At 40.9% G+C, this 17,508-nt stretch overlaps 1 protein-coding gene across 6 annotated transcripts in view; it reads right to left on the reverse strand.

Moving 5' to 3' along the window:
* Nucleotides 1-17,508, reverse strand: part of Tp63 (tumor protein p63) — a 203,997-nt gene that overhangs the window by 12,635 nt on the left and 173,854 nt on the right. For 3 of the 6 annotated variants that reach the window (XM_028783900.1, XM_028783903.1, XM_028783901.1), the window contains 6 exons: nucleotides 15,189-15,375; nucleotides 13,356-13,471; nucleotides 11,944-12,053; nucleotides 11,114-11,250; nucleotides 8,911-8,993; nucleotides 6,269-6,405 (listed from right to left, as the gene is read on the reverse strand). In XM_028783900.1, coding sequence (XP_028639733.1) covers nucleotides 6,269-6,405; nucleotides 8,911-8,993; nucleotides 11,114-11,250; nucleotides 11,944-12,053; nucleotides 13,356-13,471; nucleotides 15,189-15,375 — 770 coding nt within the window. Of the gene's footprint in view, nucleotides 1-126; nucleotides 644-6,268; nucleotides 6,406-8,910; nucleotides 8,994-11,113; nucleotides 11,251-11,943; nucleotides 12,054-13,355; nucleotides 13,472-15,188; nucleotides 15,376-17,508 lie in introns of those variants that run through there. The other 3 variants (XM_028783905.1, XM_028783904.1, XM_028783902.1) reach the window with 3 other exon arrangements.

A 17,508-nucleotide genomic window follows, 5' to 3' on the forward strand; every position in this document is an offset into this window, starting at 1 on the left:
TCCTTGTGTAGGAAAAGAATGTAACTCCAGCATTCAAAAGGCCCAAGTCTCTTGGTCAACACAACTGGTAAAGGCACAGACAATGACAGATTTTTTTTTCTTATTTTCTTAAAAATACACCTTAAGTTTGAGGCCTGCTCAAAAGCTTTATTATGAGTTTTAGAAACACAACAGAAGGTAACAGAAAAGGGTTCCAATAAACATTGTAATGCCTCTTTCCCAACAGATCCCCCTCCCTCCTGGGAAAACAATAGAAAGCTCACAGACAAGCACAGTCACGGTTCCTGTCCAACCAAGGCAGGATCTAAAGATACAGAATGTGCAGAAAGCATCTTTCCTTTGTAAAATTTTGAGTCCCTTCAAAGATTCTCTCACTAGTGGATGTGTGCCTTTGAACAGCTGGGTCTCTGAGCCAAAATATCTTCAAGTCCTGGTTGTGAGGGCTGGACACACGTACACGCTCGTGCGCACACACAAACACACACAGAAATGCAACATACACACGAGCTCAAACACAGAGACGGGGATCTATGGGTACACTGAGTGGTTTGGGGGGTTGGAATGTCTAAAGAAGACGTCAGACTGTGTCGGAGCTTCTCTCCGGGGCTCCACAAGCTCATTCCTGAAGCAGGCTGAAAGGAGACTGTAGAGAGGAACCAGAGAAAGAGAATGAAGGCTTAGGACTCAGGAATCCACATCAAATGAGCACAGAAACACACCTTTCTCCTACCTTCATGATCATAGTGCAGATGGAGCAGAGCATCTGAAAAGCCATTTCTTTTATAAAATCCTTTCCTGTAACAATCCTCCCTCCAGAATGTTCTATTAAGTTATGCAAAACAGATGCAAGACTAAGCAAGGGTAGCTAAACAGCACTCTACACCAGAATCATATTTTTCAAAATACACTTTCCCAGGCCCTGTCTAAGGGTTAGTTGGGGGCCCAATCACCTCCATTTCTTAACATAAGGTGACTCACTTGAGGATTATGGTGACAGGCAGATCCAGTGTTTAGTACTGTGCTTGGCATGGGTATACTGGACCCAATTAATTGACAAAGGGAATACAAAAACAAGAATAAACTTTGATCCTCTGTAAAAATGTCACATACCCAATTATTATACCTCATTACCGCTCTGTCTAGCCAAACTCTGAAGTCTGAGGAAATATGATCTTATCAGTGTTAGGGGCTGCGTCATCATGAATCTGGAAAGAACTATTAATGAGCATTTTATGTGTGCCCAGATTGAGGTGGGTAAATACCTTAATCCTCTCAGTCACAAACTTGGCCTATAAATGCATATATCAAACTCATGAAAGCAACTTTTGCATAATTAAGAAATCAATTATGCCACGGGATGCCAAGAATAAGCCCTTTTATTTGGCTAAAGGTTGTGCAACGTCGTGAACTGTTTGGGAACTGTTTCCCAAAATGCCTTTTTGAATCCTATTTGTTTAGTATCTTCAAAGAAACAAAGACATTTCCCCCATCAATCTGCAGTCTAGTATATCACTGAAAATGGTATCTTCATAACAAAATATGCCTGGACACACATCAGGGGGAAGCAAGTTATTACCAAGAAAGCTTCAGTTTTCAGTTTTCTTTGCTTAGAAGGTTAAAGCCTGGTTCTCCAGAGTGTCTCTGATGTGTCTCTGATGGCAAAGCCTAACATAGTTGGCACATACTGATCACATCTGTGTTCTAGTGAAGGCAAGATTATGTACACCCTATGGGTTCAAACTTTCCAACCTAGAAGCAAGGCCAGTTCTATAAGGAGATATGTTCATTTGGAGAAGTGATTTAATAGAATTTAATGAACCTTTGAGGTTTTTCTCCATCATTAATTCATAGCTAGTAAATCTCTGTCCTGAACATGTAATAATCTTGCTGCAAAGCTCAAAAATAGCTCTGTGTCAACTCTAAACATTCAGAGTTTTATTATAGTTGTTGAGTTGAATGTCATGAGATTACCGGGTTGTTTGTTGCTGCTGTGGTTTCCAATTCTATAGAGCTGGCAAGTTCCAACAAACGTTCTGAAAATGGGTGACCTTACAGTCTAATTTAGAAGTGCCTTTTTGATTTATATCAGTTTGGATATCTGTGTCCTTTACTCTCTCTCCTAAATTCATTAATAATCTTGAAAACACTTCTTACATTCCTGAAGTGGGAGATAGTCTCAGTAAAGAGATGTGTCTTTAAACTGAAAGAATAATAAAGACCAACAAGCTGGTAACCACAGCAACATGGGACTCTTCCACTGGTCACCAGCTGCAGTGTTCCTGTATTGCCTCAGCTGCTTCATTAATGATGGAGTGGGTGAGACTGACAGAGAGCTTTGGTTCTAAAGGGGGTCTAGCCTTAGCTGCTGTGTGGGCTTGCTTGGTTTTCCCAGCCTTAGTGTAAGGGGCTAGAAGCAGTCTTAAAGATGCTGCTCAGACACAGCACCCTCTGGCTTCTGTTACTATAGGGCTATACTCAAGATCAAGACACACTATAGAAGGGCATCTCAGGATGTCATGGGGTATATTAAAAGTTAATGGAATCTACTCCATAGAAAACTAAATGTAGTTTTCCAGAGAAAACTGACAGTTGAGCAAAAGTGTAAGACAGTCACATTGGCCTGAGGACAGAAGGCACAAGAAGGGTGAATTACAGGGAAAAACAAACAAATAAAACTACAAGTCATATGGGTCTTTAACCTAAAAATTAAGGATTGCTAAAACAGATGTCAAATAACTTCAGTGTATCATTAAGAATCCATGCCATTGGAACAGCAAGGGAGTGGAATTTAGTAAATAATAATAATTATTATTATTATAATTATTATTATTGGATCCAATTTGCCCTCCCATCAGATTGCAGCTTTAATAAACATAACTGTCTATAGTTGTACCTGTATGAACATGCTAATGGAAGTATAATTTCTTCTTAGACAGCGTAAAGGCCGCATATGTCTATAATGACTCAAATCATAGCAACTCCGTTTAAACATCTAGCTCCCATACAGCCTTTGATCATGAAGGTAACTATGAAAGATTATAAATAAATGCATAAATAAATAAATAAACAAACAAACCCATGCACAAGTGAAAGGCAAGCAGAGAGAAAGCACAGAATGGGAGTCTTAAAGGAACAATTGGACTGAAAATATTTTACTACCACTGTGGAGGAAGCATATTGCTTTCCCACTAATTTTCATTTTACTCTTAAAAAAATTTTTTTTATTCCATACCAGCATAAAATTGGTACTATGTTTTAGAAAGGAAACCATAGACTATTATAGGTGCTTTCTAAGTTGATTTATTCGTTTCAAATGATTGCTAAGAAATTAGATTTTCATTTTTCTTTGTCTACTCATTCCTTCTCTCAGAAATTTGCATGAAAACAAAAGAGCTGAAAAAAACAATCTCAGCTCAGGACTGTAGCAACTGGAGAACTTGCGTGGATTCGTGTCAATCATCAGGGAGCCGTGGACATGTAATGGTATAAAGACATAATTGTACCAAACATCTGTATTTTGCTAAGAACGCATTTTGCAGTCGGTTAGCTTTCCATGCACAGGCTATCACAGCTGTGAGACACCAACTCAAATCCATGCACACGATTGTTTCAAGTGAACACCCAGGGTGCTATGCAGCTAAATCTTCACATTCATCTATAGCTACTCCTAATGAGTTTGCTAGCACAACATTAGCCATACATTTTCTTCTCAGGTGAAATACATCGCTCCATAAAGAATAAATGATGATGATGACGATGATAAAATAATAATAATAATCTCCCTTTGGAGCAATTTAAGACAATCAATCAGCTACCTGTGGAAACCTTCTGACATAGAGATACAAAGTCTATATTTTCATCTACACAGTGTATACCAACACAGATAGCATGAGCCCCTGACCAGAATTAAGCCGTTTATTCATAAAGTCTATAAAACAAAGATAGTAGATTATTTTCTTTCTCCTTTAATCTTCAGAGCTTCCTTAAATGGTCCCACTGATCGATACAATCTTGAAACTTGTGAAGATTTCTTAATATTCCAAAACCATTTTGGAAGTCACCTTTTGGTCAAACTATAGGAAGACAGAATCTGTATCCTTCTTATCTCCATTTTAAAGTCCAGTATTTTAATGTGCTCTAATAAAGCGGTTGCATCACTATGAGCATTTGATATCTAAGCAGAAACACTTAGATTTCAGAGGATTAAAGAGGTCTAAATTGAAGGCTGCTGTCAGACACTAACTTCAGAACTTTTTATATTCTCTCTAGAATGTGCCTATTAGCTTTCTGATGAGCCTAGCAAACAGAAATTTCCTTTTAATGAACACTAGAAGATAAGCAACATATTTATCTGCAAGAAGACGAGTTAGCAAGCAGTATAACACAGCTCAGGAGCTTCTAATGGCTTTCCACTTTTAAACATGGGGGAGATAGTAATCATGACACAAGAAAAATCATATAAAACACAAGGTTCAGTCTCCATAATAAGGTGTTCATGTGACAGTCACCCTCATTCATTTAGTATCTACTAGTATTCTGATACAGTCATACAACTGATCAGTTATAAGAGATCATCTGCATCAAGATGCCTAAGATACATCATTCTCACACTTTACAGGAAAATGAAGATGCTTACCAGTCCCTGGGCTAGGCAGTTCTTTTCCATTAACCAGAAAAACCAAGTCCAGAGTTGAAGTCTCAGAACTAACTCAATACAATACATTAACACATAATGTAAGCCTACTCTGTCCTGTGGGCAGAATCAAAGTTTTTGAGAAGGAACAGAAAATAATTTATGACCTACTTGTCTGAGGAAAGAACTCCTCCATATCCACCCCACCCCAGTCTTCCATGTTGCAACTTTGTATCCCTTCGATCCCTTTTGTATGAACTAAATCCATTCTATACTTGAATATAGTAACAATGATTGATGTCAGATATGCAAAAGGATCCCTATAATCAGCAGTGAGATTTCTGTGTGTTCTAATGAACGCACAGAAACCACCCAAATCACTTTTTATGATTGGCCTTTAGTACAAACCTAGCTACCAGATGTAAAACTTTTATGTTAAATGTGATAAGAATTTTTTTTAGTGAAAAATGGGTCTTAAATGCTCAACAGTTTTGAGTTGAAAAGTGAGGACGTTCACTTCGGAATCTTCTGCTCCTCACTACTCAGAAGTTGCCTATGACTATTAGAGATGTAGTCTAGCCTCCTTAGCAACGTTGGTATTGACTAAAAATGAAGAGTTAGGAGCCCTTTTCTCTGTGCTTTCCTGAGAGTAGACAATAATATCAGAAAATAATCATTATTGATCATTTATTTGCATTTTTATTTTAAAGATTATCTTCAGTCAAACCTGATGACTATTAGAATAAATTACCAGTGTAACTTAAAAACAAATAACCTCTTTTTTTACGTCAGTTCTTTTTAGGCTGAAATGTTGAGTGTTTGAAATTTCTCAAGTGGATGAAAATTGTAGTATAGACATTTATCTACTGAGACTCTCTGGCAACACCTGTACAATGTATTAAACTCCCAAGTGATCATACTTAAGCACCAAAAGTTAAGAATCAACAGGGCTCTGATTGGCCAATCTGCTATCCTTTCAGAAGAGCTATTCTCTTCTCGCCAGTCACAAAACAACATCATCAAAGCTTCAAGCGGGATGGTAAGACTTAACATATGAATAGATTGTATGCATATATGCTAATAGAGTTGCAAGTCTTTCCCATTTATTTGAAAGTGTATTGCTGGAAGACAGTCTAGAGCAAAGGTGCTAAAACTTAGAATCTTGCTTTTATTCTGCCCTGCTCTGGGATATCCTTCAAGGAACAGGGCTAGGTCTCAGAATCCTTGTCAACACAGGGGGCATCACTTTCTTGTAGGAAAACCTCGTTGGTATACTTTATCTAAGGTGGTACCCCAAATGGGATTGGGTATACCCTAGGAGATACATGAGCCAATCCTCTAGGATGAGTGAAGGATTTTGAAGTAGACATTGTTAGAGCAGAGCATTAGTAAGCATTAGTATGAATCTGGGGCTCATAATAGAACACAAATAAAACTCCCCCAGAGAAAGTTTACAAGACACACAGAAGGCGAAAACTGAAAACAAAACAAAACAAAACAAAAAAGTGCCAAACTAGCCCATCTAAACTATTACGGACTATGTGTAGTCTTACAGTATCTGCTATTAACCTATTGCTGATGAAGACAAACAGTCACCCTTGTTCATGCCTTCTGAAAAGACGGTGACACACTCACTGTTTCTGAAGTAGGTGCTGGTGCTGCTGCTGCTGCTGCTGCCTGTACGTCTCGATCGTGTGCTGGGGGAGGTACTGCATGAGTTCCAGCGACTCTTTGATCTTCAGCAACATTTCATAAGTCTCACGACCTCTCACCTACGTAAAAGCCAGAAAACAGGAGATGAAGAGCTGCACACTCGCCAAAGGCCAGCCAGCTCTCACTAGTCAAGGATTTCAGGTGGGTAATGCACCTGCACCTACTCACGGATACATATGCGTAACATGAATATCTACAGAGCTGGTACATTTTGGCTGGTTATGGACACACAGGCATAGATGAGTTCAGTCATCTGCATGTTCCCAGCTGAAGGTGAACAAGCAGCTCCTGTTTCAGCTGTCATGCTGTGAACTAGGGGCCTTTTTCTAGACTTACTGCCATACAGTTCATATCTTTTGTGGTTTCTTTTGATGACTTTGTTGTTGAAAATGGGCTCCAAAATAAAATGCTGCTTACTGTCTCTATTGGCGAAGAGGCAGTACTGTACCATACAGAGAAGATGCTTACGTTAGACAAACTTTAAGAATGAGTTACCATGCTGTTGACTATGAGCTCAGAATGGATGATCCTACCTACAACGTATATTAAATAAGACACCTTTAAACAAAAACATGCACAAAACAAGGCTGTCCATTCGTCTATTGACATTTGGGACCAGAGATCCATGGAAGCCAATACCTTTCTCTGAAGAGCAATGCTTCAGTCGCAGCTCCAACTTTATAAAACATAACCATGAAAAATAAACTGTCTTTGGAGTTTCAGGAGGAATGAAGTGTGCCTCTCTTTTTAAGATAGCTTCCTTGAAGCTTTAAAAAAGAGAAGGCTGGGATAGGTTGAAGCCAGCACCCCACATGAGAACTGTCGAGGCCAAGAGAGTAAGGGGCCTTAGGCCCCTGTATGCTGCACCCAGTCATTGGCCTGAGCACAAAAGATGGACAGTGCCCAGGTTCTTCGTTGCTGTTGTTAGCTTTGCTCTCTTCTCTTTCCTCCAAGAAGCCCATCCCAATTTAGAGCCTTTCCTCTCGAAGTTTGTTCCTTTTCTCGTGTTTCCTTAGCCTTGCTCTACTGTGGATTTCATTACCTTGTAACTATGTCCTGAGGAGAACAGAAATGCTTTGAAGGGAAAAACTGCTTCAGACTTTCTTCTCATTGCTCAGTATTGATCACACAGCACGAATTGATTTCATTTTCTTTTCATCCCATAAGTTCCATTTTGTTTATTTTTTTTTCTTACCTTTAGATTCAGTTCATCATAGTAACTCCTTCAAGAACGCACTGGGATTTCCATAAAATATTAGGGTAGCAGAAGCAGTGCTTTACCTAAAGGTCACAATTTAGTTTTTATATGGAGCTTTAGAAACAAGACTGAGAACCGCAGTGATTCCCTGTCAGATTTCCCTGGGGGCCAGGGCAGGGAAGGTCGAGAAGGAAGCATGCACACCCGAACCTGTTGAGCAGCCTAAGCTCCAATCACAGGACAGTAGCTCAGCCACTGTTCCTGGCACTGTCGCCTGTGTCAGCTTGGGTGGCATCTGGGTTTCACTGGTCACCAATATTTTACAAAGTTTAAGAAGAACAGCAATAAGTCAAAGACCCAGGGTAGAAGGAACTCAATGAACTCTGACCATAACCTAATAAAGTGACCTCATTCAGGACCCTGTGGAAGCAAAAGATAGTCTTACATAAAAATTGGGCAAGTTTTCTGGCTCTCCACATATGGATTCTGCTTTGCTTGACTTCCTTTATAACCCTCCCTAAGAGAAGACAAGTGTTCTCGGCACTTAGAAATGATTTATGTTTAAAGAGATGGATGCCCTGACTGCTCTGAGTGGACTGTTATGATGTATAAGATAACCACAGTGCACCCCAGAAGATGAACAACACTCCAGAAGGTGAACAGCTAATTGCTAGAGTACCAACTCTGTGAACTATGTGTGACAAAAATTCAGGAATGGCAAGGCTGTGTCAAAAAGTTCTATCCCTCACAAATAATGACATGTGAAGTAACTTGAAATATTTGATTGAAAAACGTCCTATTATGAGGGTAGCTTTGACAGAATGGGAGAGTAAGACAAGCTCATAATATGACGATATTCCAAAAGTCAGGATAGTTTCAGGTTTTACAGAGAAAAATCTCTTTGCTTTACGTCATACATCACCTGCCACTATGAGTGAACGTGTTTCCTTATCTATGTTTCATGTTTAACTCCTACATATCAAAGTATTAGCGGGTCATTTAGGTTGTGAAGGTAGAGTCTTGTTGGACGAGGTCATTAACGTGCTTGTAAATGGTTGCCAAAGAGAGGTTTCTATCCTGTGAAAGATAATACACAGATGATGGCAGCATTTTAGAAGAGGGCCCTCCTCAGAACCTGACCAGGGGCAACTTGACCTTGGCCTTCCAGCCTTCAGCACTGGGAGAAATCTGTAGCTGCTGTTCGCAAGCTCCCAACCTACGTCGTCTAAGTTACTCTGTTGTGCTAGCTCCAGCTGTGTGAGAGTTCTTTCCCTCTTGCTCCAGGTAACTGGGCGATGACCATCTAATAAATGCACATTCAAGGAAGGCTAAATGGAGCACACGTGAGAACATGAGGATGACTCACTGGTAGGTACAGCAGCTCATCATCGGGAGACCTCCGTTTCTTGATGGAAGTCATCTGGATTCCGTGTGTATTCTGACGGAAAGCTGGAGGAAGAAAAGCACAAGTCTCATCCTGGGGAATTATTGAAACAGTGATGTAGCGTATCTGATATTTAAGGGTACATACTAAATATAAACAGCCTAGCAACCTGTGAGATGACGGACGACTGTGCTAGGTACCATCTAATTGGTGCTAATTGCTTTTTATATAAAGTAAGAAGGTAGAAGAGAGCTAGAAAAGGCAATAGAAAAAGGCAAACCCAGGGTGCGGAGGGGCTTTCTGATCACATGCTACCTGTGTGTGTCTGTGAAAAATCTCTTTAGATTTTTTGCTTTTTAAAACACTTCAGTGGGAGAAGATGGGCCGAATCTGGAGAGACTTGATGTGCCAGGGTGGGGGTCATGGAGAGGGTACCCCACCCTCTCAGAGGGGAAGGGGAGGAGCGTGGGGGAAAGATGATAGGAGAAGCAGGAAGGGGAGAAGCGTTTGGGATCTAAACAAACGAATTAATTAACTTAAAAAATTATGCTTTCGAGCATTCATTTCCGAAAGAGTTAAGTCCATGGTACAGGGACTGTGTTGGTAATAGTAAAACAGGGAGAATAACAAAATTAACAAGTGATAAATAACTAAGGTTTTTAAATCAGAGTATCTAATTCATCGGGATCCGGTGTGTGCAAAGGATCTTTCCACCACATTCAGATATTTTGTTCTCATTATAAATCCTAAATCATTAGGGATGGAGGAGCTGACACAGGATATGCTATAGCTCTCTGCTAGTCATGGGTGCAAAAGTGAAGTTAGAGCCTGGATACGTGGATATGACTCATTTGAGATGGATGAGGAATTATCAGGGGGACAGAGGGAATCTATTGAAAAAGCATATCACATTCAATATTTGGAAGTCAGTACTGACAGGGACTCCTGTAAATACCAATTCACACTTTAATTCATCTGAATACTAATAGATTATAAGATTAGGACCTTCTCATAAAAGAAGATATATACTTCAAAACATTTGTTGAAAACTATGCATGGCAGTTAATGCCTGAAGGTCCAGAACATGAGACCACTGAAGGGAGAGAGTTGATGTGAGTTCAACACCTCCATCCTGGTACAGATTTCCACATCAGGCTGGGGTGGGGAGTGGAATTTTTTTTTTTTTTTTTTTTTTTTTTTGGTTTTTCGAGACAGGGTTTCTCTGTGTAGCCCTGGCTGTCCTGGAACTCACTCTGTAGACCAGGCTGGCCTCGAACTCAGAAATCCACCTGCCTCTGCCTCCCAAGTGCTGGGATTAAAGGCGTGCGCCACCACCGCCCGGCTGGAATTTTTTTTAATTTCTTTTTTCAAAAACCCAAACGAACTTATTGCAGTGTCGTTAGGCTTATGTTGATACAAAATGCTTTCTAGAATAGTATTTCTCTCAAGTCAGCAGCGCACAGGGAGCGCTGATGTAGCCAGTTGGCCTTCAGGACCCAGTGGGAGTTACCGAGGTAGAGGCATACACCATGGGTCACTCAAACCTTTTCCAGTGGGAGAATCTCTGCTTCCATAATTTTTTACTTTTCATTTCATGAAATGTCCCATTAAAAATCAGTTAATTAGGATCCAAGTTTAAGAACAGATTATAAGGTAGCAAAGACCTCACTTTGGTGAACATGTGACGCCAAGGCTCAGTAAGACCACATCTGTGCATCTCTGGACTATGCCTAAGGGAATGTCTTCTCAGATAGCACTGCTCCTAGGGGAGCAGGTACCACTTTAGTCTCGTGTTTAATAGCTAAAATATAAATTGATGCCCAGAGCTTTAGGTAGCATTCAGCCCAGGTGGAGGGCTTACAAAACAAAACACTGGATATTTCTGACGCAACAAGTCTGGAGCGAGCCTGAGAATGTGCCAAATTTCCAGATGTTGCTGATGCTGTTGGTGTGGAAGTCAGGTCCTGAGGAATCTTATACTAAGACTTCGGACTAAGGATGTATCTTAAACAGGCTGAAATGGGTCAACTTCTACCAGGGACACTCCTACTTGCTCTATGACCTCTGATGTCGCTCGTTGCCGAACCTCACAGTTTTCCTCACATTGCCTTCCTAACATTATCTGTAGAGTCCTACATCTGGAGAAGTCTTGACCCTGCCCCATCTGGCTACTACATCTACTTACGGCGCTTCGTACCATCGCCGTTCTTTGCGTTATCCGATACTTGCTGCTTTCTGATGCTGTCTTCATCTGCCTTCCGGTCTCTTCCTGGGCAAGCACAGATCCTGGCTTCAAAGCACCGTCGGCCCAGGACTTGCCCACTAGAAATTAGAGAATAACAGGTTAAAGTTACAGGTGTCAAGTTTCCCTGGAGTTCTCCCACAATTTTTCCTTATGCTGACCACATATCCCACCCCCCACCTCTCTACTACCCCTCCTCCCTGCTCCTCGTTCTGAATAGCTGTTTGGAGCAAGCACCCAAAAGCGCCAGGCAAAACAGGAAAGTGCTTGCGTGACACAAGCAATGTGAATAAAGAACATTCCATTTCTTCTGCAAAGAACCTCCAAGCCATTAGCTGAACAGCTGTATTTAGCTACATATTTTGAAGGAAACTTGAGTTAAGCCAGGGGATGTCCTTGGATAAAATTCCCCTCAGGCAGCTCAGGCTGCTCAAGGAAACTGTTAAATGCCTTGGGGCCACATGAAAACAAACACTGTCTATCCGAAACAATTCCAGTCAAACGTCAAAAATTTCTGTCTGCAGTGACTGGCTTGCCCCTCTTGGCTCTTTTTTGCCCCCTCCTCTGACCCCCCCCCTTCCCTGTTTTTTCCACTTTCTCAGATCTTTTGGTGTTTACAGTGGATTTGCAGCTCAAAGCAATGAATCTGGGGCTTCTCCTTTCACAGCAAAGGTAGTGGAAAAAACTAAAAAGAAACAACAACAAAAACAGGATTTCCCTTTGTCCTCTGCCTCTGGCTGTTCATGAGTTTGGTGCTGCTCACAACCACTTACTCTCTGGTTTCCAGAGTAACAATGATTAAAATTGGACGGCGGTTCATTCCTCCGACACAGCTGCTGTTACACATGAAATTGTAGAGGACTGTTGTGAATTCAGTGCCAACCTGAGGCAGGAGAGAAAGAAACATATATGTCCATACATGAAGTAACATGTAACATGGCATGAACTGATGCTTTTGCTCTCAGCTCTACCCTTCAGAACTCTTCTTCAAATGGCATGTTTCCTTCTAGGAAGGGATACTGTAAAATCCATTAAAGAGCTCTCTTTGTCTCAATTTCTAGAAAGCTCCAAACTAATGTTTCTAACACAAAAGCAACACGGGCAAGATGATTACACTGGCTCACTGCTCTTTAACCCTGCTCTTCTGCAACCTCACCCAAATTATTCACTTCAGTCTATACCACACAGATATCTCTGGAAAAGGAGGGAGTTTTTTTTTTTTTAATGCCCAAATTAGCAGCAATTCTCCGGGGATATTTTTCTTTTGAAGATAAAACAGAATTGCATAGGTTTGAATGTAAATCTTCATGAAGAATATCCTAGAGCTAGAACACCCTCAGAATTAAACCATCTAAATTGTTCATTTATACACAAGGCATGTGAAGCCCAGAGAGGGTGAGTCACATGCCAAAGAGCCCATAGCTAGCTAGGCAACTCCAGCAGCCTAGCTTTGATACTGTTGTGGTCTTATGACTACTGTATACGCTTCACGGTTGTATTCTGTTTCACACTTCCGTTTGTAAATGTACCATCTGTTCAGGCAAACTTCAGCTAAACAATGTGCTGTAGCATTTCCCGTTTACAATCTACTATAAAAGAAACCACCCACACCTAGCATTTGCTTACATGCACTATCAATTCCCTGGCATCTAGATAAAGCCATGCTTCATATAAAACTGACTTGCAAGCATCACTTTCTGCCTTGAGGAGGGCAGTATGGTTAGAGCCCCACTATCAAGCTAATTCAGTGCTTTTAAATTCAAGATTTGAAAACAGAGATTTATTCACGTCTTTTATGCGTATGGGCATTTTGTATGATATACGTGCAATCTGTGTGTATGGTGTCCCCACGGGGCAGAGGACATCATGTCCTCTGGAAGTGGAGTTGCAGGCAGTTGTAAGGAACCATGTGTGTTGTGGTGGGGTTGGAAACAACCAACAGAACCAACGTCCTTTGGAAAAGCACATACTCTTAACTGCTGAGCCATCTCTCCAGTCCCGTATTTAGGATCTTTAAAGGGGTGACACGGGAATAAGAGATATTAAAAGAATGCTTTGTAAGTGTTTGGTGACAAGGGTGAACATGGTGATAAATGCTAGATCCCACATGTTACCAAATGAGTGCTATGTCCTCTGCCCTGCTTGCCCAGCTACAGGTCTGCCTCGGCCCTGTTTGCCTGCTTACCTGTGGTGGCTCATAAGGGACCAGCACACTCTGTCTTCCAGTGATAGGATCCTCTACATACTGGGCATGGCTGTTCCCTTCTACTCGAATCAGATGACTGGGAGGGGCAATCTGTCCTGTGGGTCAGAAAGGACAACTAGTTAGTTTACACACCCTAGTAATCAAGAGTATGATGAAATGAAATGGCTGGACAGGAATGACAGTGGCCTAAAAAGCTCTCTAGTGTCATAAAGGAAACCCACATCCTTGAGCATAGGACATTCCTTGTGGCCAGGGTCTACCATGGATGACACCTGACACTTCACAGAGCGTTATGATGATCAGTGTCTAGGTGAGGGGTCTATGCGCTCAAGATTAACCATCCAAGCAGTCATAGAACACCATGCCACATCTCTTGACATCACCCACTGAATAGAATTTCCCTAGTTTCCTTGCGAAAAAATACCAAATGAGAAGTAGAAGAAATTGGCTGAGCATATAGCTCAGTGATAGGACACATGCCTGCCAATCACAGGGCCCTGGGTTCAAGCCCCATGACTGAGACAAGACAGGCTGAATTCCAGAAGGTGAGCACTCTTTACCTTTATGTTTTCATTTCTATCCACCTTTAGACCTAGCTTTAGTTATAAAGATAAGAAACTCTCTGGCTATACTGCATTCAAAGAGGCCCAGATTGGAGACAAGAAAAGAGAGCAGGTTTCACAAAGAGCCCAGGCACAGTCCTAAAATTGTGATGTATGGCAACACTCAAAAAGAAAATGTTTTGAGACTTAGGGACTATAAAGGTATCTTTACCTTTTGGCTATGAAGTTCCAGTCTATGAAAACTATTCGATAAAACTGAAAAGCTAAGAATACCAACATAATCAATGCAGTACTGTTTATTTTGATTGAAACAATATCATGTGAAAAATCAAGGAAACCTCTAAAAGGGTCATTTTGATGTAACACAGACATTTAGGCAAACTGAGGATGAAGCCTGCATTTATGGGATATTCCTTATGGAATACTGTGAAGCACAAAGCAAGACACAGACGTGTGGATAATGTAGCCATGCAGAGAAAACCAGAAATGAATGTGTAAATTGGTAAGAGATGTTTGGCTGCATTTTTACCTCCTAAATTTTTACTTCTGTCTTCCTCCATGAAACCTGCATACAGTCTTGTCAGTGTCCTAGATCTATACTTTCCGGCTACTTCCCCACATTTATGCTCTCAGTATTGTCTGAGAATTATTCTAACTCCCAAGCCGTCCTGCATGCCCAACACTCTGAGAATGCCTTTCTCCTTCCAGTACTCTTTGCTTCTGTTCCCTTCATGACCTTTGGGCAAGATCTACTCAAACCCTTGGAAGCTCTTACCTCTTTGGTATCACTGCTGTTGGATTTGGGGCTCAGAAGACTGGTATAGATGACACACAGACACAAAACTCAAAAAGGGTCCCCAAAACGTCTTTTTTCCCCTATTCATTTGCTATCATTTTATTTACCCATTGTTTACCATTTCAATTTTTATTCTTTTTTTTCTCCTTTTACTTTTCTATTTGTTTATTATATTGATTCCTTCGTGCTCCTGCTTTTTGTCTTCCCAGCCTCCAAATCCTCTAAAGTTGAAAGATAATTCTGGGAAAGGCGCCCAAGTCAAAGGCTATGATAGACATAACAACCCCCATGCTAATATCCTCACATTTGGAAAAGGAAATTATTAAGTAGTTCAGTTATTGTGAAAGTCCCAAATTTATTTACCATTATTTTTAGCCTCAAATCAGAATCACCTCTTTACCATCAAAGAGCTTGATTGGAGAGCAACAGAATCCAGAACCCCGCTGTTCTTACCCTCATTGAACTCCCTGCTCAGCTCGTGGTTAGGACATCGTTTCACAACCTCGGTGACATGCTCGGCTTTCTTGTAGACAGGCATGGCACGGATGACGGCGCCCTGTGGGGGTGGGGTCATCACCTTGATCTGGATGGGGCACGTCTTTGCAATCTGGCAGTAGAGCTTCTTTAGTTCCGTGGAATACTGCTTAGAGAGGAGAAGGGCCCACAGGAAGGGAGAGAGAACCAATATGAGATACTACTTCAAATCAGAAGAAGAACACAACCACTTTTGAAAGCCCTGCCAGCTACATGCTAAGGTCTGACTAGTACAAATGTGGCGTGTGGCAACTTTGTAACAGGAAGCTATATTTATTAATCAAATTATTCATTCTTGCTACTTTAAATAAAATTTTGTTTCTAAAATATAGTGCATTTATACTGTTATTTCCTGACTCCCCCTCTCTCTGGTGCTTTGTTATGTGTTTATTTAAACAAAATGTCACTATATAGCACTGGCTGGCTAGTTTGAAATTCAGAGAGATGTCTGACTCTTATCTTCCAAGTGCTGGAAATAAAAACCCTATACCACAATGCCTGGCTTTTTCCCTATCTTTAGGTTGAGGAGATTTAAGTTCACAGGGGTTTAAAAATAATATGATTTGTCAGAAGGTCCAAGGTGTTGGCCATTGACAGTATCTAGAAATGGAAGGGCCAGTTTTCTTTAAGGTTGTGGCCTCTGGTAGGTGAGCCCGGCTCCATAATAGGCTTCACATTCAAGAATATTTGGACTGTACAAAATGGATTGCATGGGGGGGGGGGGGGAGAGAGAGAGAGAGAGAGAGAGAGAGAGAGAGAGAGAGAGAGAGAATAGAAAGTTGAATAGTTGGATAGATCTGCGGGAAGTTGGGGAGGGGAAATGAATATGACTAAAACACTGTATGAAATTCTAGGAAAAAATTATTACCGAACATAATAACACCATGAACAATTTCACAAGCGTTCCAGAAATAAACAAGAAAACAATGTTTCAAGCTTTAGGGTTAGATGATTATAATTTCCTTTGTCCTTATAAGAGATTCATAGGAATTAGAGTTTATGGGACTTGTTTTTAAGATGGGATATCTGGCAAAGACTGAGGAGATTTCTGTCTGAGATCCATAGCTAAGCACTGCACCATAAGAGCTCCTCCTAAGTTCTCGACTTATTGTGTGGTTCTGCTGTGAGAGAGACCACACACAGAAACCAGAAGAAAGCATTTGGCCCTCTTCCCCAAACGGCCAGTGGATTAGGAAGGATATACTCATGGTTCTGAAGGGAGCTGGTGCAACTGTACACATCTGTCCAGTCACATGTGAGTAAATCTTTCCTTAATACTCACTTTTCTTCAGGGAGGGTATATTCCCTGGAGATCAGCTGGTTTAGAACTGGCAAAATATGGTTAAAATGCCAAAGGTCTAAGAGGAAAAGCCCTATCCTGTGTTGCCTCTACTTGCTACCTTGGAATCAGAGTAGAAACTGCTTCTCTGATCCCTTTTGCATGTTAAATCCTATCACTCTAGCTCTCTGGGCCAATGCCTCATGGTTGCTTTCCTGCTCACTCCAATGCTGAGATAAAACCACCCAGGCACTAGAAATCATAGCCAAGAGTGGGCACCTAGTAACACATATCCAAACAAGGGTAAACAGGGCCGCAGGTTGTGGGCCTAAGCTGGCAGTCTCTTCCTCCCAGGGAGAAAGAGACAGAAGGACAGAGCCCAAACCACAAAGAGATTCATTTTTTATCTGACCCACCCCAAATCTGACTAAAGGACAACACCTACTTAAAAAAAAAATCCCATTTAAACGTGCTGTATTGCTTCCTTTTGAAACAGAATATTTATTTAAATAATACTTCATTTTCCTCCAAGCATTTCAGCATAATGAAACTTTCAGTTAAAATTTCTTAGTGCTAGGACGGTATTGCGAAATCCATCCTTCATGCCCACAGGCCAGGGATTAAACCCAGTAAAAAGGTTTTTCATAGCTTGAAGTAAAGGAAGTGTGCCAAAAAAAATCAACCACAGAAATAAGTTTCTTCTTGGGAAAGGCTGAATGAAATGTAGATGAATATTTTTGCTCTTGTGTTCTTAAATGATGACTTTCCAGAAACGTGGTGTTAGGGCACATTAAGAACTCACTTCCATGGAGAGTCCAAAGAAGTCAGCATATCTGTTTGTGTTGTAGCTGCAAGAAATACTTTATGTAATCCTTGCATGTGTTGCAGAAAACAAAATGAGCCTTAGGAAACATGACAAAAAAATAAGTCTGTCAGCTAACAATTGAAGGTGACCAAGTC

This window comes from Grammomys surdaster, unplaced genomic scaffold (assembly GCF_004785775.1).
Source record: "Grammomys surdaster isolate TR1022 unplaced genomic scaffold, NIH_TR_1.0 1166, whole genome shotgun sequence".
Taxonomy (NCBI): domain Eukaryota; kingdom Metazoa; phylum Chordata; class Mammalia; order Rodentia; family Muridae; genus Grammomys; species Grammomys surdaster.